At 40.4% G+C, this 26,423-nt stretch overlaps 1 protein-coding gene across 3 annotated transcripts in view; it reads left to right on the top strand.

Moving 5' to 3' along the window:
- The window catches only part of COL9A1 (collagen type IX alpha 1 chain), a 75,845-nt gene that overhangs the window by 19,855 nt on the left and 29,567 nt on the right, over window positions 1-26,423 (top strand). For 2 of the 3 annotated variants that reach the window (XM_074819816.1, XM_074819817.1), the window contains exons 1-15: window positions 2,796-2,960; window positions 4,149-4,223; window positions 4,778-4,813; window positions 4,923-4,985; window positions 7,504-7,557; window positions 8,167-8,202; window positions 15,216-15,239; window positions 15,549-15,602; window positions 18,159-18,212; window positions 19,894-19,926; window positions 20,018-20,074; window positions 20,798-20,851; window positions 22,119-22,172; window positions 24,620-24,673; window positions 26,068-26,121. In XM_074819816.1, coding sequence (XP_074675917.1) covers window positions 2,889-2,960; window positions 4,149-4,223; window positions 4,778-4,813; window positions 4,923-4,985; window positions 7,504-7,557; window positions 8,167-8,202; window positions 15,216-15,239; window positions 15,549-15,602; window positions 18,159-18,212; window positions 19,894-19,926; window positions 20,018-20,074; window positions 20,798-20,851; window positions 22,119-22,172; window positions 24,620-24,673; window positions 26,068-26,121 — 774 coding nt within the window. In that variant the 5' untranslated portion in view covers window positions 2,796-2,888. Of the gene's footprint in view, window positions 1-2,214; window positions 2,293-2,795; window positions 2,961-3,002; window positions 3,024-4,148; window positions 4,224-4,777; window positions 4,814-4,922; window positions 4,986-7,503; window positions 7,558-8,166; window positions 8,203-15,215; window positions 15,240-15,548; window positions 15,603-18,158; window positions 18,213-19,893; window positions 19,927-20,017; window positions 20,075-20,797; window positions 20,852-22,118; window positions 22,173-24,619; window positions 24,674-26,067; window positions 26,122-26,423 lie in introns of those variants that run through there. The other variant, XM_074819815.1, reaches the window with a different exon arrangement.

Here is a 26,423-nt window from a genome sequence, read left to right on the forward strand (position 1 = left end):
ACTATATAAGAACTATGAAGCAAAAGCAGACTCATTCAGTGGCATCTGCCTGCTTTTTCCACAAAGCCATCTTCTTTTTTACCACCTTTTGCCCCATTTACTTCCAAACTTGACAGTTTCTACAGTATGGGAACCATTTCCACAGCCTTGTTCATTTGGTCTTGTGAATGAGGGAAGAGTTCTAAGGAAAAAAGTGTGGAATCACACAACTTCAGATTATATACAGATTAAATTTGTACAGGCAACCTTAATAATAGTATTTTGTAACTACTGAATGGGTGACTTTTCAATTTTAATACTACTTAATATAGTTTTAACTTAATATTAAACAGACCAACTGAAAAAGTAGAAATTCTGTCACTTAAAACCACATCTGTCTTAAACCAGAAATAGATTATTATTTAAATCAGAAATTGATTATAAACTGTTTTAGAGCCAGTTATGGACCTCTTTACCTCTGCAAGTGAGCTTCAGAGGTGAATAATGTAGAGACTCAGGACTCAGGATCCAGTTGTATGGTGTGAAATAAATTATCATATAGGTATCATTTGATCCCATTTTTATGCCTTTTTACAAATCCTCATCTTCAGATTCCAGATATCCTCTTATTTTTATTATTGTACTGCTGCCTTGAGGTATTGTAGTATACATTCAGTTCTTTTGGACGTATATTCTGACATTCAGTTGTCTATTATTAAGGACTGGAAAAGGCTTTAAAATGAGAATTGGATAAAGGAGGTAGAGGACTGACTCACAGATAGTGGTGTCAGATAACAGGTAAAAAACCCAAGGTTACTGCCTCTTTTGTGCTCTAGTCTCAGCACTCTGGAAACTGTAATGACTGCAAAGTAAACAGAACAGTAGAGATGTGATAGTGAGAATTTCAGGAGTGGCAGCACTGAAGTGGTGAAGGTGAAAGCAAAAAAAAAAGCAGCAACTTGTGGATATGTGGGTGTTTTGCAGAGATCTTAAAGGACTTCAGACTCAAGGCATTTATTAGCACTAGCAGTCAGTATGCAACTAAGTCAATGTTAGGATGGTGGCAGGAGAGGAAAGCATCTCAGAATAACAGTCTGCCTTCTGCATCAGTTATGGCTGGGACTGAAGAGAGCAATGAGATGTCCCAGAGGGAGCACTGAAAGCAGCCAGGAAGCAGAGACATTATATTGTGGGAGGGATGGTGGGGAGCTACTTTAGCTCAACAGAATAAGAAAGACTCAGAGAAGCAAAGAAATAAGAAGTTAAATACCCTGGACACTCACTTCTATTTTCAGAAAAAACAAATACAGTCTTTTCCACACCAGGGCTGTATGTTGTAACAAGAAAAAAACCCCTGAACTTTCTTTCCTCCCAACTCCTCAGTCATTCATAATGAAAAGAAAGGAATAGGAGTTTCCAAATTTCATCATCAAACTCAGAAATCTCTGGATAAATCACTCATTAGTGGTTCATAAGCCAAGCTGATACTACGTGCAATGGGAAAGGGAAACAACCCAACACTTTAAAACTTAGATACAATAAATGTGCACAATTTAATATGCTTCTGTTACTTAAAATTCCATGTGATGCATTATTATCAACAGATACACCTCTGAGGCTGTATGTTTGAGCTACTCAATGATTTTCAACAGAGGGCATGTTTTTTAATCAATACACCAAGTGAATTTCTGTTGCAGCTTCTGAAAAGGTTTACCTTAATCCTGTGTTGTTTTCCATGCCAAATGTTCAAAGAAGATGTGAAATTTCACAGATGTGTATTACTCAGTTGCAGAGTGTTGCCAGCGTGCATATGATCCTGCTTTTTGAACTTTTCACACAGACCACGTTTCTGTCCTCAGACCTACCATTTTTCATGGGCACAACTATCCACTTAGAGAAAATCTTTTTGTGCGTCTAATAAAACCACCACATAGCATGAAGAAAAATACCTGTGCTTATAAGGAACATGTTAAAAAATGATGACGAATCTCACCTTCTCTTTAAATCTCTCGGCAGGTTTATGCCCCCTCCTTAGAAGATCTCCACAGTTAGGGGTGGGGGAATGCAGGGTGCAGCACTGCTCTTGGACTGAGCTCTTGCTACACCCGTAGTTACTATCATTAAATACCTTCCTTTTAAAACATGTCGTTAGCTGACCAGTGTTTCTCCTATCACACCCTCGGCCAGTGTGACCCCCCTGACCCGAATTAACGTGATCTTTATCTCCTTTGCCAGTTCGAAATCCAGTGGATGGTGATTCACTGCGACCCGCTGCGACCCCAGCGCGAAGGCTGCGGCGAGCTGCCGGCCCGGGTGAGCGCCCGGCCCTGCCCCTGCCCCTGCCCCTGCCCCTGCCCCTGCCCCTGCCCCTGCCCCTGCCCGCCGCCAGGTAGCCACCGAGTCCCTGCCTGCTGCCTGCCGGCGGCAGCCCACAGGAACCTCACTTTTTCTCCCCCTTCCTGGCCCGAGATGACTGATTTTACCATACCTGCCTGGAATTTGGTGCCTTTAGAAATCCACACCCCCGAGCGGCTGCAGCCTCGTTTTAACCCTTCCGTGACTCACTGTTTTAACCCCCCGCTGCTTGGGTGGGAGACTTCTGAAAGCTGTGCCTTGCAGACGGGAGGGATTTTGGCAGCCGCCTCCCCGTAGCTGCCGCCTCAGTGGGGAGCCTGACGGCGGGAAACCCGTGGCAGGGGGCGGGAGAAGGTGAGGGTCGGTGCCCAAAGCAACAGCAGCAGGGCGAAGGGTTAAGGCGCTGCTGGCATTCAGTCCTCCCCTTCCCAGCCTTCAGCTCTCCTCCAATCCCCGCGACCCTCCCCACGGCGGCGGAGCAGCCGTGAGGGGCTGCAGCCCAGCTCACCTTTCAGCCGCCGGCCCCACAGCCGCAGGCCGCTCCCTCCATCACCATGGCCCGGGCTCTGGGGGGCCTCCTGCCTCTGGGGCTTTTCCTGCAGGTTGTTTGCCTCTGCCTGGCTCAAGTAAGTTTATTCCGACTTTGACTCTGTTTTTCTCCCTCGCAGGTAAGCCAGACGGTGATCGAGGTAAGTGTGAGGGAAGGGACAGTGTGCCGTGCTTCAGGGCCAGGGTGCGGGTGAAGAGAGGCTGAAGGCCGCTCTGTCATGCCCTGGCAACGACCCGCTGGTGGGTTTCCGACCCTTTTCTCCCTCCCCAGTAGCTGTTGCTGACCCTGACGAGGTGCTGGCAAAGGTGAATTGTCCGCAGGGTCGTGGGTGCTGTGTGTGTGTGCTTACATGGTGCTGCCCGGCAGGCATCAGGCAGGCCTGGTGACATGGTGGGGCTTGAGCTCCATCTATGACTACCCCTGGATGGATTATTACTGGGAAGACTGGTGTGCGGAGGAAAGGCATCCAGAGCAGCAGTGCTGTAGGGAGCGAGGGGCCAGGCTCAGGGCCCCAGCCAGGCCCGAGCCAGCCTCCTGCTCACAGAGCACCGTTGTGGGGCCGTGGCCGGAGTTTGCTCTGAGGAGAACAGAGCCCCCCATTATAGGTACGGAGACCTGTAAAAGCCTTTCTCCCGGTTTCCACAGGCTGGTGGCGCCTCCTGACTCCCCCTCGGGAGCCTGGTGCTTTGAGAAAGCGCCTCTGTAGATGCTGAAGTAATCCAGAGGAACCAGGGGAAACCGCTGAGCCTGTCAGTGAAGTAGAGAAAGGGTTGTTTTAAATTTTCTTCGCTAGCACGAACTCTTAGGAAGACTGTCTCCTTTGTGGTGGCTGAATGAGTAATTAGAGTAGCTTAGTGAATTTCAGTGTTTGATTTGCAAAGATCACTCTTTTTATTTCTGGCACCCTGTCATTGCCATACAGCGCTCAGATCCTGCTGGATCGGGGAGTCGAGCCCCCTCCACCTTGCCCTGGACCTGCCATTGTGGGGTGCAGGAGGGCAGCTGGTCCAGCGAGGGGGGTTTAACACCTCGTCCCTGTTCTGCCCATGTTGGGTTTGTTGCTGGTCATCACAGCCACAGCTCAGAGGGGATATAGGGCTTGTGGGTCCTGACATGCATGGAGTGAGGACACAGCTCCTCATCACAGCAGTGACCCTCTGACTAACTAACCCATAGAAGCTGCCTCTCATTGTGCCAGTCCCCCCAGATTGGCTCTCGCAGGTTTGCCAGGCTCTAATTGCTCCTTTTTTTTACTCCTTGTCAGAGAGGTCTCCCTGGTCCACCAGGTCCCCCGGGTCCGCCAGGGCCACCAGGAGTTCCCGGTATTGATGGTATTGATGTAAGTGTTTCTGTGCCTTGCCAAGGAAATAGGAAATGCCTCAAAGTGTAACTCCATTGTCCCCACTGTCAGCATTGCCCCCGAGGTGTTTGAATTTGGCTGCAGATACATGGAGGAATTTACGGGTCTCATACTCTGTAGTGGGCTGGGGCAAGGGGAGAAGGTGGCCTTTCAGATTATCTCTGATATAGAAAATACAGGATTATTTATTTTATGTAATCAGCATCATATGCTGTGATTATTTGCCTTAAATGGGGTGTAGGAGTTTATAGGTCTAATCTCAAAAGGGATTACATAGTATCACTCATACTAAAGCATGATAAAGATTTGTGGCATTGTTCCTGATAGGAACTACTATGTATTTTTCATTCTTCTCAGAAGTTTCTGTGATTATTTCTGTTAGTCTATAATAAAAATCCTGTGGATTTAATATTAATTTCCGATAACAAGAATCAGTTTGGGTTTATTCCTGATAATCTGTAAATCAGTTGTTTTCATGAGGGACAATAAAACATTACTGTAGCTCTAATACCTTCCTTTTCATATCTTATTAGGGGGAGAGAGGTCCGAATGGCCCCCCCGGTCCACCGGTAAGTGATTTCAGCTACTTTGCGTTTGTTTGTGTGAGAGAAGAAGTTTTGAGTTTTGTTTCTGCTTCCCTCTCTGAAACATGCTTAACTGTGCATTTGAATCCTGAAGGGTCCGGATGGGGATGCAGGCAAACCAGGATCCCCTGGCCTGCCTGGAGAGCCGGGAGCTGATGTGAGTACAGTTGATTTTCTGGAGTTCCCTCTTCTTTTTTTTAAAGAAAAATACTCAGTGTTAGTCCATTTCTGTAGAAGCATGATCTCCTTTTGAGGTCTCTGGCTTCCTCACAGCTGCCTGTGAGTGCCAGCAGTGTGCTCGGGGCAGAGGAGCTTTTCTCCAAGCTGGAAGGTGCTCTCTTGGCGGAGCACAGCCGGGCTGAGGGCGGCCGGGGCAGCAGCTGTTCAGGGCTGTCGGGTGCTGCCACCTTGCTCTGGAGAAGGCGGCGGTGCTGCGGGGAGGAGGCCATGCCGCGTCCCCTGGAAGCAGCCTCAGGTTGGCGCCCCGCTCAGTGCGGGCAGCGAGGGCAAGAGCAGGATCCAAGGCCAGGCCTGGGCAGGAGGGGCGGCGGCAGCCGAGGGCACCAGCGGTCCCGAGAGCCCCGGGCCGCGGGCGGGCGGGCCCCGAGCGCGGAGCAGAGGCCCAACCCCACCCCGCTCGGGGCGGCCGGCAGGGGGCGCCCGCCGCTGCTCCCCAACGGCCCCCGCCGCAGGCCGGCAGGGCGGGCCGGCCGCTTCCGGACGGCGGGTGGTTAATGGCTGAAGGGGGGGGTGGAGGGGGTGTTTTCAGTGATTTTCGCTCTCCTTAGCCTCTCCTTCCCTAAACCTGAGAAAATGGGATGGAAAACAATCATTTAGATCAGCCCTGGGGGCCTGATGTTAAAGTGAACAGTTATCTCTTTACTAAACTGAAGCTTAAGAATGATTTTTAACTCAGTTTCTGAGGAAAAACCGTGATTTCTGTATAGCTTTTACTCCAGACAAAACCCTCCAGACTTCAGCCACTGCAGAGCCATGCTAATGTATCTTCCTTTCTCTGTGGAAAATAATACAGAATAATGAAGTTTCAACATCATCTTGTGTTGATGGCCTGTTAGGTTGTATCTCTTGAATAAGTTAGTGGCTTTAATAAAAGCACCTTCATACTTTTTTTGGAAACTCTTCATATTTCTCTCAAGAGCAGTGTTTGAAAGCATTTTTGCTATGAAGCAAGACTTGCATTAATACTTAGATCTTACGCTAGGAGGCAGGCAAGCTTATGTTTAATTTATGTGATACTACGTAAGTGGTACAGTACTTTTGTAATTTAAACCATCAAATATAAAGATGGCATACAACAAACTAGTGGATTAGAGAAGACTGCAAATTATATAAATAAAAAAGCCTAATTGAGGATTGCAATACTGTTAGTTGTTAATCTATAATTCGCTTTTGAAAAGAGATTTAGTGCACACGGAGCTAAAACTGTTAAACTGTTCAGATTTCAAATCTGTAAGAGGAAATGGGCTTGCCATGAGTGGTATCCCATACCACTTCTTTTTTTCCTGAAAACGATACAGGACCACAACCCATTTGTACATGTCAGAAACCCATAAGCAGATCTTTAAAAATCATTGCCTCTTATAATTTTCACTTAAGGCATGGTTTTGTTTTCCTTGCCAGAATTCATGGTAACACAATCAGGTGAAACAATGTTTTAAACTCAGCTCAGCTTTTGATATTTGTTCAAATTTGCATATTCCCCCATACTAGTGGATTAGTGAAACTGTACTAGAACACTGTGCTCTGAAATGGTGAACCTTTTTTATTTTCACTTGAGGACAAAACGCGGGACCTTCTTGTACTCCCACCATGCATTTAGCTTTTAATTGGGGATTTAGATTTATAAGTCCTTCTTCCATTTTTAATTGGTGAGGCAGTTCTGACTTTTTAAATCTCGTTTTTCTTTCACAAACTACTTCAGTGTCAGGCTTAATAGACTGAGTAAAGATAGTGTACAGTAATTGCCTGTAATGATCAAGTAGGTTTTCAAAGCAAATTATCAGAGAAAACATCCCATTGGGTGAATGCTGAATTGCTGGAAGTGTACCAAAAAGAAAAGTATTGGATAAGGTAAAAGCAAGACTTTTATCTGGATATCTGGAAATTTCTAAGCCATATAAGCTGGTTAAAAATTTGAAAACAAAAGAGAAAAAAAGCTCCAAATGAATTCTGAGTTATAATATCATGATTGCTTTTTAATTTTATCTGGATAGACAAGTGTGGTTCAAAGACTAATCTCAAATCCAGCTTGGCATCTTTTTTGTTTTAGTTTTTTGTTTTTGTCAATGAATGGTTTATTTGAAATGGAAAACACTGACAGTTGTTGTTTTTAGCCTGAGCCATGAACTAAATTCATCAATCTCCCATTGAAAGGAAATAAGATTATGTGAGATCATGTGTTTAGTTTATTTGTGATTTTACTGAATAATTTTTGAAGGACACGTATCACAGGCACTGATGTTTGTCACCAGAAGCTAGTACTTTGAACTTGGGCAGTTCTATTTGTATATGTAAATAAGCATTTGAATTGTAAGTCTCCTGCAGTTAGTTATCTCATTTAATAGTTTCATTATTTTATGTTTTAGAAGGTTTTCAGTTGTGATTAAGAAAACCGTGTAACCTTTGCATTAACATTATATACATTACTTCCAAAGGGATTCACAGGACCTGATGGCTCACGTGGAGCCACAGGACCAAAAGGACAGAAGGTAAGAACAAAATTATGCGTGAAACTATGAGATTTTTTTTTTTTTAAGCAGGATTTTTGTTTTGTCTCTAAGCAACTAATGAGATGCTGCAGCCTTTCTTGACAATATTAAAACATCTATAGAATACAGAGCCATTGGTCCCTTTTCACACAGTACAAAGCAACTTCCCTTCCCCCAGCCAGTAGTAGGGAATGGTGGCATTACATTGATGACATTAAGGTTGAGCATCTTCAGTAATGGTGAGGCTCTTTCCATCTTGTACTGTAATTATGTCATAGTAATATGCAGTGGGAACCAGAACAGTGAACCTGACTTCATCGGCAATCAGACAAATGAAATACACATCAGAATTCAGAGTAACCAGCATGTTTGAATTATTTTTTTTTGGGGGGAGGGGAAAGGTCTACGGCTGTGTCTTTTTAATATTGAGAAAGTCTTTTATTTCTATCAAGTCTCACTGAAACCAACATGGTGTTAATGAAGTGAATAATACTTGCAGAATATGTCCACTAAATTATACCCTCCAAAAGGTGAGAGCATCTTCCTGTATGTTGTTTACAGAACTTTATGCTAATGCCTCTTGAAAAACTCAATTTTTATCCTTTAAAGGGTGAACCAGGACTGCCAGGTGCTCGTGGACTTCCGGTAAGTAAGACATTTAGTATCTGAAGAGGCTTTTTAGACCTTAAGTATCAATATGAAGGATTCTTACCATTAAATGTAATGAAGAAAAGCGGAAACTATTTCTGAAGTTTCAAAGAACTCATAAGATATTAAAGTAGTATGTTAAGGAACCTTAAAGTGTGCAGGTATTACTGAAACACATTTGGTTTGTATGCTGTAGAAAAGAAAGGAGCGTGTGTGATGTGGTCACAAGTGTTGGACTCTACCATTGTTCTCCGTCTCTCTGTGAAAATGCTGTAGAGACAGGAGAGCCCATGTTTATATGCATAATTTAGTCAACAATTATTAGTCAACAATTATTCCTGTTTCAGCTCCTTGCCATGTGTTTAAATGGAATCACTGCAGTGTAAATGCTGTATGGGACTTCTTGTGCTGTTTCATATGAAACAAGACAAAATTTGATAAAAGGCAAAGAGTAGAAGAGCGAAGAGTACTCTTCCAGATGGGTTTAACATCTGTCTTTGAGGGCTGAAAATAATTGTGAATTTTAGGAATTTTACAGGGTTGTATGATGGTTGGCATGTGTAAACTTAGGTTATGTAGGAAACCAGGAAAAACCTCAAAGAAAATGAGTAATGGAACAAGATGACTAGCGTGAAATTGCGATAGGGCTGGACATAATTAAAATTTAATTAAAAATTAGATTAATTTTGGAGAAATTCTTGGAATTAAGTAGAAGAGGCATTGTATTGTGATATAGCACTCCTTGCTGTGAAATTCTGTGTCTTCAACTGTATACTTGTATTTTTGACCCCGTCCCATTAACTTTCATTAAATTTATATTAAACAATCATTTTGATAATTGACCAGAGAGGAAATGATAATGTTATTCTTGAAGACATTACATTACAGACATATTCAAACTTAAGATGAATTATTCTATGTGGACATTTGCATTTAATTTTCATGGATTCTGCTTCTTACAGAAAATCAAGTAATACTTTTATAATGGCTGGTCAATCTGTAGACTCAATATATGAGCTAAATTTAGTCACAGAAGATAGCAAAACAGAGGTAGCTTCTAGGTGGACCGAAAGTCCTAGTTTTTCTGTTAGGGGTTTGAGATTTTTGTTTGTTTATTTTCATTTTTTGATGTCAAGTAGATGGGGAAATAATTTCTGAGTCATTTGCAATGCATTTTAAAATGTGTAGCTGGAATGATGAGATAGCTTAACTCTGTCAGATATGTTATGCAGATGATATGGAAAAAAATACACATGAACTACTGTGGGAGAGGAAAAAATGGGGAATTAAAACTGAATTACTGAAATACTAGGTTAAAATACTGTAGTATTTTAGCCTGTCAACTGAAATAAAAACTGATTTGGGGAAAATATACATGATTTTACCTCACCATTAACAGACTAATGTGAGAACAAATAATTTAAGAGCCTTCAGAAAAAGTGGGTATATAAAATATACATAAAGATGGTTAATCCCAATTTAGAAGTGGAGATGTTGCTATGGGAAACCACCAGACTGGACCAACTTGTCAAGGTAGAATTCTGATTCCATTCAGAGCAGCACTTACATGATTCAGGTCTTTTGTGACCATATTTTGAGACTGTAAAAGCAATAAATCTAATGAGATTTTGGACCATTGTTCAAAGTCCGGTGATTTTTGTTTCCTCTGAGACTTTCAGTCTTCAGGTGATAATGCTTCAGTGAACGTCAGTAGGGATTGCCTTTGGAGTTCTGCCTCTGCTTAATAAGCAACTGGACCTTGTATTTAAAGGTGAATCTGCAGGAATATTTACAATGAGGAAATGAGAATTCTTAGTTATTTAAAGAAAAGATGGATATACTTAGTCACCTCATTACATTAACCTTGTAATTATTAAGGTTAAGGTTAATCCTTACACCTCACATTTTAGAAAGAAGCCTAGTGGTTGATTTTGTAGCTCCATGGTTGTTAACCCATACATGCTGAATCCATATGGAAAGATTAATACTCAAAATAAATCTCTTGGGGAAATTCCATTTATACAGGCTTTCCTTTTGATGAATGACTTTAAGCTGCTGAAAAAATAGAGCAGTTAGTGGAAGTTTCTCAAAATGGCCAACACTGGCCATCTCACTTTTAGTGAGATTAAATTTAGAGAAATGAAATCTAATTTAAAAAAAATAAAAGAAGGGTAGAAGTGGTAGTGCTGGAGTGAGATGGTTCTAATTCTCAGATTCAGAGACTGTTTGAGAAGCTGTTACTACAAGCATGAAGTAATGAGGCTCTTTAGCCTTTGCAGGTCTTTGGTTTGATCCATGAGACGTTGTTTACTAGAAGCATACTGAGCACACTTATGGGTCTGCATAGCAGCTACATGATTAATTGAGTATTTAGGTGTAATTATGCACTGCTTTGAATTCAGTCAGTGGCATTTTGCAAGTGGAGTAGTCTCTGGATGGTTATCCAAAGACTTCATTTCTCACAAAAACACCTTGCTTAAGCTGTTAAAATGCTCAGTGCAAACAGAAAGTCAGAAGCCTTGACTACAACAGTAATTAGTTTTAAATTATCACTGTTTTTCAAGCTCATCCAGTGGAGTTTAATGGACAGGTTAGGACTTCAGGGTAACTGAAAGAAAGAATATTAAGTATCTAAAATTTTATATACAGCATTTGCTTTTCTGCTGCTTCTTCCCCAGAATGTATCCTGGCAATCTTCAGTTATCTTCTTTTACTGTCCCTTTCCTCTATTTTTTCCTGCTTCATCATTTCATTTTATTTTATTCTCTTTGTCTCATCTCTTATGTGGATAGTCTCTCAAATGACAGATTTACAAAATTAGTAGAATACTTCTGATTAATTCAAGTAGTTTAGCAGCACATATGCTGATGTCTCTGATCTGGCCCCGGTAAATGGACCTGTGGCTGCTACATTGAGTGCATGTATGGCACTCTTCAGTCCATTCTCTCTTGGTTAAGTTCCCTCTAACTTTTCTGTTAGCTGATATATTGCTAGTGTTACAGATCTGACATATGGGTAGGATTGTGTGTATTTAGTGACAGAGAAATTGAAAATATTTTAAGGTCTACTAAACCACAGCTTCCGGCACAGGGTACACATTCAAATACTGGTATGTGACTCTTTATGGTGGACGGCAGCAGGTCTGTGTTGATGGTGTGGAGGTGTCCTGGTTTAGCCAGGATAGGGTTAAGTTTCCCCAGCAGTGTGGGGGGGAGCTCTAGCTGGGTTATTCAGATACCATGCGGACATACCATGGGTTATTCAGATACCATGCGGACATACCATGCGGACGTCACATCCTGGTGCCGAAGCGAGACGGTCAGTTAACACGTGTGTTATGCCATCGCGTTTCTCACTGCTGTATTGGTAGATATTTTGCTCTGTTCATTGTTATTGCTGTTATTGTTATTGTTGTTGTTTGTTGTGTTGCTGTTGCACTGTTGTATTAAACCTCTCCTTATCTCAGCCTGGGGCTTTGCATTTCACTTCCTTTGTGGGGGAGGGGCAGTGGCCGCGTGGTCTCAGACCCCGGCAGGGCCTAAACCACCACAGGAGGTACTTACCAGATCTACAGGGTGAGTGTCTCTGAACCAGGTGGGACAGATAAGCACCTCCAAAGCAGGCAGCAGGCATCTGGGCATGTAAGGCCACAGTCCCAGGCTGTGTGGAGAGCTTCCCTTTAGGATACAGACAGAGGCAGGAACATGGGCAGCTGGTTGGGATCATTAACACCCATCTACAAGAAAGGCAGAAAGGATGATCCAGGAAACTATAGACCTGTCAGTCTGACCTCGGTGCCAGGGAAGGTAATGGAGCAGGTCATCTTGAGTGCCATTAAAATTCATATAATGGACAACCAGGGGATCAGGCCTAGTCAGCATGGGTTTATGAAAGGCAGGTCCTGCCTGACAAACCTGATCTCCTTCTATGACAAGATGACTCGACTGTTGGGTGAGGGAAAAGCTGTGGATATTATCTACCTGGATTTTCGAAAAGCATTTGACACAGTTCCCCATAGAATTTTCATAGAAAAACTGGCTGCCCATGGCCTGGATGAGCAAACGGTCTGATGGATCAAGCACTGGCTGGATGGACGGTCCCAGAGAGTGGTGGTCAATGGAGCTAAATCCAGCTGGCGGCCGGTCACAAGTGGTGTTCCTCAGGGCTCAGTGTTGGGACCATTTCTGTTCAACGTCTTTATTGATGATCTTGATAAGGACATAAAGTGTATCATCAGTAAGTTCGCAGATGACACCAAGTTAAGCGGGAGTGTCGATCTGCATGAGGATAGGGAGGCACTACAGAGAGGCTTGGATAGATTGGATTGGTGGGCCAATGTTAATGGGATGAGGTTCAACAAGGCCAAGTGCCAGGTCCTGCACTTGGGCCACAACAACCCCATGCATCGCTACAGGCTTGGGGAGGTGTGGCTGGAGAGCTGTCTGGAAGAGAAGGATCTGGGGGTTGTAATTGACAAACAGCTGTACATGAGCCAGCAGTGTGCCCAGGTGGCCAAGAAAGCCAAGGGCATCCTGGCTTGTATTAGAAATAGTGTGACCAGCAGAAGTAGGGAGGTGACAGTCCCTCTGTACTCTGCACTGGTGAGGCCACACCTGGAGAGAGATATCGAGGTGCTGGAGCAAGTGCAGAGGAGGGCAACGAAGGTGGTGAAGGGCCTGGAGAACAGATCCTATGAGGAGAGATTGAGGGAGCTGAGACTGTTCAGTTTGAGGAGGAGAAGGCTGAGGGGAGACCTCATCACTCTCTACAGCTACCTGAAAGGACATTGTAGAGAGGTTGGTGCTGGTCTCTTCTCACAGGTCATTAGTGATAGAACAAGAGGGAATGGCTTTCAACTGCAACAGGGGAGGTTTAGACTGGACATTAGGAAAAAATTTTTCACAGAAGGAGTGGTCAGACAGTGGAATAGGCTGCCCAGGGAGGTGGTGGAGTCACCATCCCTGGATGTGTTTAAGGGTTGTTTAGATGAGATGTTGGGGGATATGGTGTAGGGGAGAACTTTGTAGAGTAGGGCTGATGGTTGGACTCAATGATCCCAAGGGTCTTTTCCAACCTGAATGATTCTATGATTCTATGATTAAATGCTCTGTATAAGTCCTTACTGACTGATTGCCCTGGAGATCTCAACTCTGCAAGTTGCGCTGCATGTTCATGGCCAGAATGGTGGAGTAGCTGGGTGAGGGGGAGATATGGACTGCTGAGGGACAGCCCTGGCTTAGGAGGGTGAAGAGGTGGAATGGAATGGGCAGAGGCAGGGACTGGCTTCTCCTAGGCCTGTGTGCAGGCTGGATGCAGTAGCTGTAGCTGCTTCTTTTGGTATTACTGACTTTCCCTGCTACTGTTAGGGGCACGTTAGCAAGAGGTACTCCAGTGGGAACCTGCAAGTAGTCAGTTTCCTTCTTTTGGAGGCAGGTTATATTGTAATATTGGATATGTGATGCAGTGAAAGTTTGATTTGTATAGTCAAATATAGACATGTATAATACAAGGAAGTGCAGTAAGGGAGCGTTAAGTAATAGCAAAGGAATTATGTGGGTTATGCTGTTACCGTAAAGGCTGGCAGAGGAACTCTCAGACTCGTTTTGGAGTTTTCAAAAGGAGGCATTCTTTACTGCAGTGCTGGGCACACATGCGAATAGCTTCGCAAAGGTTAGTGCCCCCATATCTATAAGTGGCAGCTAATGTAGAGTGAGATTATACATATTCGTAACTTTTCTGAGAAATGAGTTACATATGCATTAGATGTCCTGGAACTGATTACAATATCTGCATCTTAATTACGCATGCACTTTCTTGCTGAGTGGTGGTCGTTGGTAGTCTTCTTCACCATGTCTGCTGGTTGACCTCAGTGCTCACACATGCTCACAAAGGTCTGTTTAGGAGGTGGTGTGTCTTGAGCTGGTTTGTTTTAATTTGTCCTGACCTTGTTTCTGTTATCTTCAAGAATAGACCCCAACTGTCTTATTTATTACTGTCTTATCTTAAAACCCCTTTCTTCTTCACAAAAGCACCAACCTTCAGCTGTGTCTGCACATACCAGAAGCTACATTGACACTGACCTAATTTATTCTCAGTAAAAAAAATGTTCAGCAAGAAGAAAAAGCAAGTAAAAAAGATGTTTTGGCTTACAATGCAAGGTGAAAACGTTTACTTTCTGCTGTGTATTAAATGGTTAAAATGGAATGACTCTGATAAATGTTTGAAATTTTCCCTGTGTTATACCAAGTTTTCTAAAGACAACCTTGCAGATACAATCCTGATATGATATTCTGTGGCTCTTAAACTCCACTCCGCTTTATTACATCAAATCTCCTAAAGATTTAATTATGTTTGTGATTTTTATATGCCAGTGTTTCATGCACATCATTGACACTGTTCTCCATAAAATTATCCATTTGCTGTAGTAATGTAAGACTTGACGGATCTGTTTTCTTAGGGGCGGTGTATTGTTCAAATACGCAGAAACACATTTGTATCTTGGACACTTCTCATTAAAATGATTCAGAGCAGTACTGATGGAAAATGTAAACAGGAGCAATTTGGTCTTCTTTCTGATTACCAAAAAGTGCTAGTTTAATTGATTTAGACCTCAGGGAAGCACTGGCAAAAAAAAAAAAATCTCTTATTATCAATTTAAATGCACTGTTAGAAGGAAATGGTTATAGCATAGATATGTTTATCATGGTACTTGATAATTAGCTAAACCCAAAGGCTTTAATGTCTTCATTCCTTTGTGGGAGTATATGTGTTTGTCAATATGTGTAAATAAATGCTACTGCAAGGCAACTTAATTAATTTTTCTCCTGATATTGATTACTTAATAATAAAATTGACATTTAGCATTAGTTAAACAAGTTTTCAAAATGATTTTGCAGAATCAAATAACAGGTTTTTTGTACCTCTTTGTCTCAAATACTCTGTTATTGGCGAACAGCTTGACTAGGTGTGGAACCCTCCCCACGTCTCTGACCTTTTTTCATATTTCACAGGGCAAGGGACTTCTTGGACCACCCGTAAGTATCATTTTTGCAATTTGTAAATATACTATTTAATGAATCTGTTTAAATATTCAATAAAGCTATTATACTGTAATAAAAAGTAATTCAGTGAAAAAAGAGACTGTGTTAATCCTGATGTTCTATGTCTATTATGCATGCTTTCTTCATGCATGAGGTTGCTTAGGTCTATGGTATATGGGCCAAGAATACTGATGTCTAAAGGCATAGTTTGTTGTTTGAGAGAATTACATGTTCTTACTCTTCAGATGCTTGTTATAGAGGTATTCTATGGTTTAAAAATGCCATTTAACTTGGTTGTTATAGGGTCCAGCTGGTGCAGCAGGACTTCCTGGGGAAGTAGGTCGTGCTGGTCCACCTGTAAGTACTATTATGTTTGATGAAAATGTAGATGTACTCAATTGCTAGAAGGTACTTATAGAAAAAATGAATAATTACTGTGCCGTCTAAACACTAATTGGGTTATAACAGCACTCGAAAACATGCTCTTTTTCTCTACAGTGATCACTGGTAGAGGAAAGATTGTGTTTGAAGCTCATCAGAAATAAGGAACAATGAATGGCATAAAGTCAGGGCCACCTGTTATATTAGAATTAAATGTTTCATATAGTGTCCTATACTCTACTTCTCCTCTTATTCAAGGAAAGCTAAAATAAAAAAGCAAACCTGCCAGAAATACAGGAAATGTAAAACTTAACATTGCATGCAGACCTTTACCTTTACTCCTGTCTTCACACACATACATTATGGTACGTGACCACATACTATTTCTGTTCTCCATTTGCATATCTGTGAACATGGCAATTCAGTATTTCTTAGTATCGTTTTAAGTGTGACTCCATCTACTGACCTTACTGCTAAACTGTGCACTCAGACACACTGTCATATTTTGACTCCATGCTTTACCACTGAAATGCAAATTGAAATCAATTGTTAATTTTTTTACTTGAAATCTGAAATAGCAATAAAATTTTATTTAATGAAGCCTACTTTTTAATGCATACCTCTCCCTGTGTGTTGTGCTCAGTCATATAAATTAATATGAAAAATAATATTAAAAACTGCCAATTTGTTTCAGAAGATCTAGCTCACTGTCTTGTCTGTAGCAAGACCAATAATGAATACCTAGGGGAGTGTACAGGCTATTTGTAAAATGACATTTTTCTGTCATACTGTCCCAGATTCTAGCAGTTGGCAGTTCAGAGACTGCCTGAATCAGAAATTGCATCTGTGCTGCCTTTTTCGAAAGCTGTATGTGACCCTATCCACCATTAATGTAGTCAGTCCCGTTTTGAATCCATTTTTATCACAGGCTTCCACAACACATTGTGGTAATGAGTCCCACAGTGTAATTATACATTGTGTAGAAAAATTCCTTTTTAGTGTTTTTAAACCTATGGCTCTATAGTTCATGCATTGTGAGAATTAGTGAACAGTTTCTCTATCTGTTTTGCTGATCAGGGATATCAATTAAACTCAGACACCAGAGTGAAAAGAGCAGGCATATTTTACTAGAAATAACTAAATAATGTAACAGAATAATACAGAAAACATACAGTAAGAAAAGACAGAATAGTGCACTTAAACAAATAGGAAAATACAGGGTAATGCATCAAATCATTACTACTTGAGAGAGAGAGAATAGTGATTAAGAAAGATACATCACCACTTGCATACTTTACCATCATCCAGATCCGCAGTCGCTGGGGAGCCCCGGTTACAGCGAGGATTTGGAGAACCTTTCCCTGCAAGTGGGAAATCCTACGCGGTGCGTCCACCCGTAGGTGAGGCTTCCAAAGTCGCTGTGAGCGGGCCCAGCCTTATATACCTAAAAATCAGTAAGCCAGAATAGCTGACACCTTTGTTTTAAGCGGAAATATCTGGTTTTCATCTCAGTTAGGTTCCCCCCAGAGCCTGGCCAGGGCTTAAGGGAGAAGCTAAGGGAGTTTCCCTGCTTATCTAGTTAATTTATGAGCAAGGTCACAAGGCCAGACAACTGTTTCCGTGGCCTTGTTATCTTGCTCACACATAAAGAAATATAAGGATACATTCAGGATAGACATGTTTTATGCTGTTTAAACTACATCTTCTATGCATATTTCACTAATGACTACATACAGAGTTAGCAGTTTCAGTTCAGGGCCTGTTGCTCAGGCTTCAGTATTCCCACCTTTTACATCAGAACAGTTGGTTTGCTATAACTTAGTATAATACCTAATAGCACAATGGTTATCAGTTATAAAATGTACAGGATTCATCTATAGGTCAACTCTGGCTTGGGCTTATTGTCCAAGCCTTAGCACTTCACTATCTTCATCTTCATTTCATTTATGATTTAATAACATATCAAAAATAATACTGAAATGACAGTATTAAGTTAAAAGGGGGTCCCTGTCAAAATTTAGATTTATTGTAATTAAAAGCATTCAGAAAAAATAATTTGCAGATGTTCTGTGTTGTCTTTACTTCTGAAAGCACCAGACATGAAAACTTCACAAACAGGAGGGGATAGTAACTTGGTAAATTCATCCTGGGCTCTGAAAAAGGGGATATTTTTCCTCTCTGATTTGGGCATTTTTGCCAGTTACTAGGATTCATTTAATTCAGAACTTAATTAGCAGTTGTAAGATAGAGGAGTGCATAGATGATCCTGTGGACAGATGTTTCAGATTTCTAAAGCAGCTGGAAATGTATTGGTTTTTTGTGGCTTCTGTTCTACAACATGGCTCCCATTCTACTAAAAAAATCAGTTTTCCCATTCTATTATGGGACCCATGTTGCAGGTTTATGTTTTAATTGTCTACCTAGCCTGTCCTTCTGTAGCTACTGAATTTGTCACTGTTGTGTAGTATGAATGTGTAACTCCTGGTTGTCATTATTACTGTGAATCAACAAAATTATTTTACCCTTTTTTAGGGAGATCCAGGAAAAAGAGGGCCACCAGGGCCACCAGGGCCACCAGGTCCTCGGGTAAGTGATTGCCTTTAATATGTGCTGATGTCTGAATTATGTATTGTTGCTACTTGAACAAAACTTCTCAAGGCCTACAGCTGAATACCAACTGTAGGATTTCAGCAGGCTGTATTAATTCATAATGTCTAGAGGCCTGTGTTCAAAGCCAGAGATACAATTCATTTATTCATAACAACATTTGATATTCTATTTAGAAGGCAAATTTTTATGGTTATAAAAGATAGTTTGAAATGCAGACTGTGTAACTTCTGCCATGATGTCTTCCCATTTCTGCAAATGGTCTTAAACTGTAACTTTTACAGGTTTTAAACTTCCCTGTGAATTATAGTATTACTGTAAACGTAGTCTTTGTTGGGCCTCACTGGTAGTACTTCAGCAGAGGTAGACTCTTCTCTGTTAGGAGGAAAATTTAGTATTGGCTCATGAGCCAGAAATATATGCTTGCAGGTTGGTTAAGTTCTAATGTCTTTCTTGCAACCAAGCCTGCTACTTGCAAGGATAGAAGAAAGCTTCTCTAGGGGCATGGTTGTCTTCTTTGAGCCTCCTGGGAGGAGGGATCTGTGTTACGCCTTTGTCTTGTAGCTATTTACCTGCCCAGAGAGATAAAACAGAGTGTTTGGCAGACACATGGGAGGCTGGGTGCTGTGAAATGCAAACCACTGGGAATCATGTGTCATACTAATGTCTTTTTAAAAGCTCTACTGTTCCTTTGCTGGACAGACCCTAAATCCATATGCTTTATTTATGCCACATTTCTTGTTTTCATGAAAGTTGCCAGAGAATTGGCAGAGGCATTGTAAAAATTGTGAATGGTAAGGTGAAGAAGACTATTTAGGAAACAAGTAAAACCAAATTCTCAATAACAGCGTATGCTGCTTCTATTCCTTGACAGTTTTGTCCTTTTTGGATTTCTGAAGTGCCACAACCCCACTCCAGGTGATGACATTATGGACCCAAACCTACCCTCAGCTTTTTTTAAATCCTTCTGTAAAACAGGAGACCAGCTCATTCCTTAAACTCCCGTGTGCTTCTCTCTGAAACAGTGTGCTCCCTCCCAGTGGGCTTTAGAGAATCCAGCTGCTGCTGTGAAATCATATTTCTCCTTGTTGTGCCTCATAAGCCTCCTGTTAGCTTCCATCAAATACTTGATTTAATATGAGGAATGGTCTTCCCCCCACTGAGTCCATCTCGTTGTACACTGATCTCTAGTTTATTGCAATTATGTTAATGGCCACACATCTCAGTCATCTACCAATACTCGTGTTGTGGGAAGATTATTTTCTCTGTGAAGGTCTGAATCTTTTGCTGAATGGTAGTAAGTTGGAAAAGTAGAAGTGATCCTTATTACAGAAATTGTCATTGGTTCTGTTGGAAATTCATGGGGTTTGGATATATTTGTTCTATATTTAATAGAAAATATGTTTTAGGTAGTTCAAAAAAAAGAGAAATATTTTGTTTTTCAGAAAAGTTGGTCTAAGTTAGAGGACAGGATTTTGCAGGTGTCTGCAATCCTGCGATAAAATCCTACAGTTTAGGTGCTTTTCATGTTGGTTGATTATAGTTCTGATTCCAGGTTTAGATAGTAGTATTTTCTGTTTTGTCTAATGTCTGTATTGTCTAATGATTCAGGTTTGGTTATTTCTCTTTTACTGACTTTGATTAATGTCATTTAATTTAGGGAACAATTGGCCTGCAAGATGGTGACCCGTTGGTAAGATAGTTGTCCATGGGGTTTTTTTTAAAGTAATCTCAGACAACCTTAGTCAACCTGTGTACTAGTAACTATGTGGATGCTTTTCCAGTGTCCCAATGCTTGTCCACCTGGCCGCCCAGGACATGCTGGCTTAATGGGAATGAAGGTAAGAGAATCTGTTTGTTCAAGCATTCCTTACAGAGATCCTGTCTCAAAGCACTAGGGAGGGGAATTGCTGGCTTGACAAAAAGGGCAGTTCACTGTTAATTTCAAAAAACATTGCATCAGTGTGGATGCTTAGGGTTATTTCAACTCTTGACTGCCAAAATAACCTCTCCTTGTTGAAATCTCTTGCTGCTGCTGTAATCTTCAGGGTGAAATTTATGTGGGGTCCTGAAGGGATTAGAGTATGATTAGAGCTTCATTCACTTTCTGGACCATTTGTAGCATGACTCCAGAAACTCCAAATATTCCCCCAAATCTTTAGTAATTTTTTCTGTCTTTCTCTCTTTCTGGGAGACCTGTAACATACTAAATTGAAATTAATACTTTCTGAGTTTCATTTTAGCTAAGTTTTTTTTTTTTTTAATGTATTCTTTGCCAGTTTCTAGGAATACTCTTGGCCTGAGGAAATTGTTGTGGGGTAACATAAGAAGAAATACTAACCTGCCTAGAAATACAGCCTTGTTAGATTCAGGAGCAGATCTTTTTGAACATGGTGCCTAATATGTGATGTTAACTAGGTAGGTGAAAAAGCAGTGGTGAATGGGGATTGCAGAGGGAACAGCAAGATAGTTTTGAGGAGTGTCTGTCTGTTTTGCAAAACTCAGTATTTAAATTTTGAATACTATATTGTTATTTATTTATTTTGTTTTCTACCTTTTTTTAGGGACAGAAAGGTTCAAAAGGAGAGTCTGGTGAACCAGGAAAACAAGGTTATAAGGTAAAAAGAAAAAAGGAAAAACTGCTGTTGTTTTTAGCAAGCTAATAGTGTAGCCTCTTCTTCAAAAACAGTATTATATTTTTTTAGAACTATTAATTATTTTACCAGAATGCATGAAGAGATACTACATATCATGATGTAACCAGAGGCTTATCTCTAGTCTTCATTCACCTGTACTTTGTGGTTTTTATGATTCAGAAGTCAAACTACTCTTGCTTTTTATTTTGATCATTCAATTTAATTATTATGGAACTCATGGCAAAAATTGAAGTAAAATTTATTAATTGGAAAAATTCCAAACATTTAAATGCAGAAGAATTCTCTGGATTTGCCAAATACATCGTTCTGTGGCACAGATGAGTAGTAACAGGAAGAATGAGAGAGAAAAATGTTATTTAAGAGGGAAAGGACACAGTATAAGTGCACAGGCAAAGAAAGATTGTAACTATAGTAAAGAGGCCAAGTCTGACTCAGCTTGAAGACTGAAATGTGAACTCTTTTAAGGTGTTTCATTTGAATTAACCTTGTTTAATATTGAAATATTTGTAAGAAAAGTTGTGAAGATTTGCACTGCCTTGGTCCATGCTTCAATGCTGGAGGAAAAACAGCAGAGAAATTTTTTTTTTAAAAACCCTGCTCTCTATTCCTAAGCGTATTGAAAAGAATATTAATTTATTAGAAACAGCTTGCCTATTTTTTTCCTGGATGTTGAGCTGTTGTCTTATGCTCCAAAATACCTTTTTGCAAATTAAACTGGCAGTAAGTACTGTTGTTCTATTAGTTTGCACTATCATTGTAGGTTATCATCTAATCGAACAGGGATTTGACTAGATAAGGCATTTTACCATTTTAATTAAAAAAAAAAATTCTGAAGTGCAATGTGGTATTGTGATGCAGAGCTACTAGCGTATCCAGTCTATTCACATATATGAGTATACCTTCATTACACTTCACTCTAAAAAACCAAGAAAACCTAAACAGATTAACATCAAAAAAACCCAAGGGATGACAGATTAAGAGTAAAATAACATTATTCTTCTTTATACTGGGGTTGCTTTGAAATTAACCTTTTGACTGATAGTTGAATGGAATGTGAACATGAATGAGTATCTGTCTATGTTCTGAGGAAGTAGTGTGGCTTCATTTGGATTTCCTTCAAGCAGGATATGGTGACAGAAAACAGTAAGTAATAAATGTACCTCCTATGATGAGAGAGCAATATACATGGCACGGATTAGCTACAGATGTATTCTGCTTGCTTTCCCAGGGTGAAGAAGGGGACCAAGGTCCCAGTGGTGAAGTGGGAGCTCAAGGCCCTCCAGTAAAGTATTTCTTCTTAAATAGTGTTACCCATTTGTTTTATTGTCTCATCTTTTTTTCTTCTTACTGTAAGGAAACATATTATAAAATCTCCACACACATTTCTCTTTGTTCTGCCATATTGTCTATGAGTGAAAGCAGAATTATTTTAAGTCCCTCCAAAAAGCTACGTTATTGCTTGGCACAAAGCTCTATATAGTTCTATGGAAAGGCTTATTTTTAAAAGTATTTCGTGTTCTAAATTTTGTGTTGTGCTTAGATTGTGGAAATAGTTGGGGTTTTTTTTGTGTGTTTTTTCCTTGGCCTTCTTTCCATAATTTTGATGACTCTGACTTACTTCATCCTTGCAAAGCCACTGTTTGTTTAAAACATCGTTAACTGAAATTCAGGCTTGGCTAAGACTTGAGGATGAAGTAGCAGCCACTGAAGAACAGATTTCTTTTTCCTTAAGTTTTTTGCCTTCTTGCATGCCAAAGAAGCTCCTTCAATCACATCTATGATTTTGGAATTATTTTCTTGTCCTGCTTTGCTTGACTTCTTTGTTCTGGCACACACCTCCTAGCTTATTTCCTGGTGAGGAGATCTTCTTAAGGTTACCACAGCTGAACAGACAATAGGGAACAGAATAAAGGGGTCATTCGAAGTAAGAGAAATAGGCATGGGCATAACACATTTAATTTCTATAGTTTATTTTCTGATGGGGTCTTATGCTTTTTTCCTAAGTGTGAAACTATTTCTTTAATGCCATTGGTGTTCACATGTGATACTATACAGGAGTTTACCTTGATGCACATGACATCCAAATCCTAAATTACAGAATTCTCTATGAGTATAAGACAACATAAACCTCTGGATTAGGACTAGAGAAAGATAAAGAAGAGACTAAGTAAAGGAAAGGGTGTAATCCTTCTTATGTTTGATGCTGGAAAAAGCATCTCTGGCACCCTGGTGCAGAGAAAGTACTTGTGTAAGATGCAGCTTCTGCTGTCTGGAGAGCCTGTGGGGCAAATTCATTTAACTCAGTTTGGTAAGGTTCTTCAATCACAGTGAAATAACACAGTAGAATTAAAAACCAATTGGAGATTGACTTTCCTTTCCCCCACCTTTTTTTAAATGAATTATTCATTTTGCTTCACTGTTTCACCAGTTGATGACCTTACAAACAAGCTTTAAAATAATTGCTTATTATTAAAATGTAGGATTCATAATATGAAGAAAGTGATGTCAGATAGACAACCTATGGAAAAGAGGATAGGCAGCGCTTTAGAGGCACAGGTGGAGAGACTGTGGACTCTCTTGTATTTTCTTGTATGTTTCTTACATAAACAAATGTAAGGCTCAGATCCACAGAAGAGATTAGGAATCTGGTCTCCACAGCATCACCTGCAATCCGACACTTTTATGTAATGCATTGACAAGAAGACTTGCATAAGATAGCCACCTCTGGGAGAGATGTGGCCTTTGATAGAAAGTAGTGGGTACCTCAGTGTGCCTGCTTCCATCTCTGATCTTGGAACAAGGATTAGACTGTGGGTCTCTCCCTTGTTGGGTTGTTGTAGTCACTGTTGCATTATCATGATTTTTTTTCCTTATGTTTTGGGCTGACAAAGCTTTAAATGTTCTGTGCAAAGTTCCATCTAACTGTGTTAGGAGCAAGTAAAAGGGCTGCCCATCTAGAGTCTGGTCAAGGAGGAGGTTTGCCTGTGCTGTGCTGAAGTGCCTGTAGCTGTTTCATGAACACAGTTAAAGTGTGTTCTTCTTGTTGCAGGACAGACATGTTATGGCTGAGGGTTTGATCTCTGCAGAGAGGAGACATGTCATGTAGTTTCAGTCTCTCACGAAGAGCATAAAATTGCAGCCAAATTTCCTATGAGACTGTATTTTGAAGGGAAGGGATGATAGTTATGATACATCCTGCTATACTAGGATGTCTACTCAGTCCAGCCTCTCAGGTGTGATGGGCGTATAAACTTAGCACTTGTATTCTTAAAAACCTTCCCCATTTTGTCTGTCTCTAGAGTTCATAAACTCTGATAGTACCTTTCTCCTGCATCTGTCCTATACCCCACTTAAGACAACTTAGGACTTTAGCAAATCTGGCCTTCATGTGTTCCTCTCACACAGGCTGCACAGGGAGAATGCGTCAAGTCTGTAGTAATCAAGAATAGAAATCAGTGGGGTTTTTCAGTCCTTAAGGCATATTTGTGGTTGCATAACTCAACCTGATAGTTTTGTTATTCTTTTAAAAAGTCTTAAATTAATAAAATATCAAATTACCATATAAATTAAATATTCTAATACAAAAGTAGCTGGATTTCTCCTTTTATAGTAAGAAAATAGTAAAATAGCATAAAGAAAGCATGTAGAACTCTGAGTCTTCTGTCTGAGAACTAGGACAGTTCTGATGAAAATATTTAAGCATAATTTGAATATGCTTTTCATTTTCAGGGCATCCTGGGTATCAGAGGTATAACTGGTATAATGGGACCTAAAGGTACTAAAGTGAGTATTAATCTTTCTTTCCATAAAATGGCCTGGATAAGAAAATGTACACCCCTGAATGTTTTTAAAGCTTATTTAAATTTTTCCTTTCCCCCCCTGCATTTTCTCTCTCCTGCCAGCTGTATTTCCATAGCTACTGTACTTCTGGTTAGGAAGAAGGGCAGTTTGGTCCTTCTGATGAACAACGTACACATACTGTTCACACCTTTCCCTCTGATCCTTGGATTTATAGTAGTTTGGCATGTATGCAAGTAGGTAGTAAGCAAGATAGCAAGTTATAGCAGTTATAAACTATAGCATGTTTTATTTAAAGCTAAAATTTATTAAGTAGTTTCTCTTGTGATTTGCATCTTCCTGAAGCCTTTTGCTTCCACTGTCCCAGTTTTTGTCAGGAGTTTTTATTGAGAGTTTGTTCTTTTCCATCCTTTCTGTCTCTTGCATCTTTTGTGTCTTAAATTGCTGCCAGTGGGATTCATGTTTATACGGGCTCTAACTTTGCTGGGTAATTTTCCTGCTGTTCATCAAAGTGTTTCTAACTGTTATTTCAAACCTCACTATTACATTTCTATTCTTATGATCTTGCTAAATCTATACGGTAAAAATTTCTGGAAGGAGTAAAATGTAGCAATCATGCCATTGTCTCCTTCTCCAGAAATGAAACAATGGAACACTTATTCTGTGATTGTCTATGTTCAGAAATAACATCAAATTTGTCCTGATTATGAATCTTCTCATGAGTTCATTCCTAACCTCTTGGACACATTTACTAAGCTATTACTGTCTTACTTTGCTTTTCTGGCCTTCTTTGTCTCTTCTAATTCTTGATAGTTACCTACCTACATTTTTGTGCCTACATTTTTGTTTTGTCTATTTGAAATATTTATTACTTCTGTTTGACAAAGGAGTTCCTTATTCTCTGTAAATCTTTTTGAAAACGTTTTTTTTCTCTCCATTTAGAATTACTTACAGGGTAGCAGTTGCATTGTTTCCTTGAAACATATGTGATAAAAATAGCTGCACTGCACTTGATGATTTCTCTTCACATTCTGATGCTATTCTATTATGTGGTGAAGGAAAAGACAGACATTTTCTGAAGTAGCGTGAAAAGGTCTACCTCCTCACTGTTCAATACGATTCTTTTAGAGAATGAACTGAATGTCATTTTTTCCAGAGTTAAAAAATATTGGCTTTCATAACTCCACAAAAACCAAGATAGATTAAAAAAAAAAGTTTGCCAAAATTCCTTTGTGATTTTTTTTTTTTTTTTTAAATCAGACCTATAAAAAACTTCAGCTGTACAGAATTTGCAGCTCCCAGCAAACCAGGAGGGAGCCTAAGTTGTTAGTGTTTTAGCACTTCATTTTGATGTCTTGTGTTATCTACTTGTTTTGTAGGGAGCTCGTGGGCTTGATGGTGAGCCTGGTCCCCAAGGTCTTCCTGGTGCTCCTGTAAGTAGAGTGTGTGTTAGCCAAACACTTCCCAGGGTCTACTCAGTTAGATACTATGTGGCTGTAAATCAGAAAAGCCTCTGATCGATCCAATGCTATTGATTCCCCACAGGTCAATAAATGATATGACAGTGATATCAAGTCCAGAATCTCTTACTGTCCCCAAGGAATTATGGGGTAGATGAAGACATTTTAGCCTCTTAGTATGTTATTGTTACCTCTTCATTCTGAGTGCTACTGTGCATTAGGATGGCTTGGAGTTTTTCAGTGTTTAAACTGGAAAATAGTCATTCATTAGAACA

This window comes from Strix aluco, chromosome 3, assembly GCF_031877795.1.
Source record: "Strix aluco isolate bStrAlu1 chromosome 3, bStrAlu1.hap1, whole genome shotgun sequence".
Taxonomy (NCBI): Eukaryota; Metazoa; Chordata; class Aves; order Strigiformes; family Strigidae; genus Strix; species Strix aluco.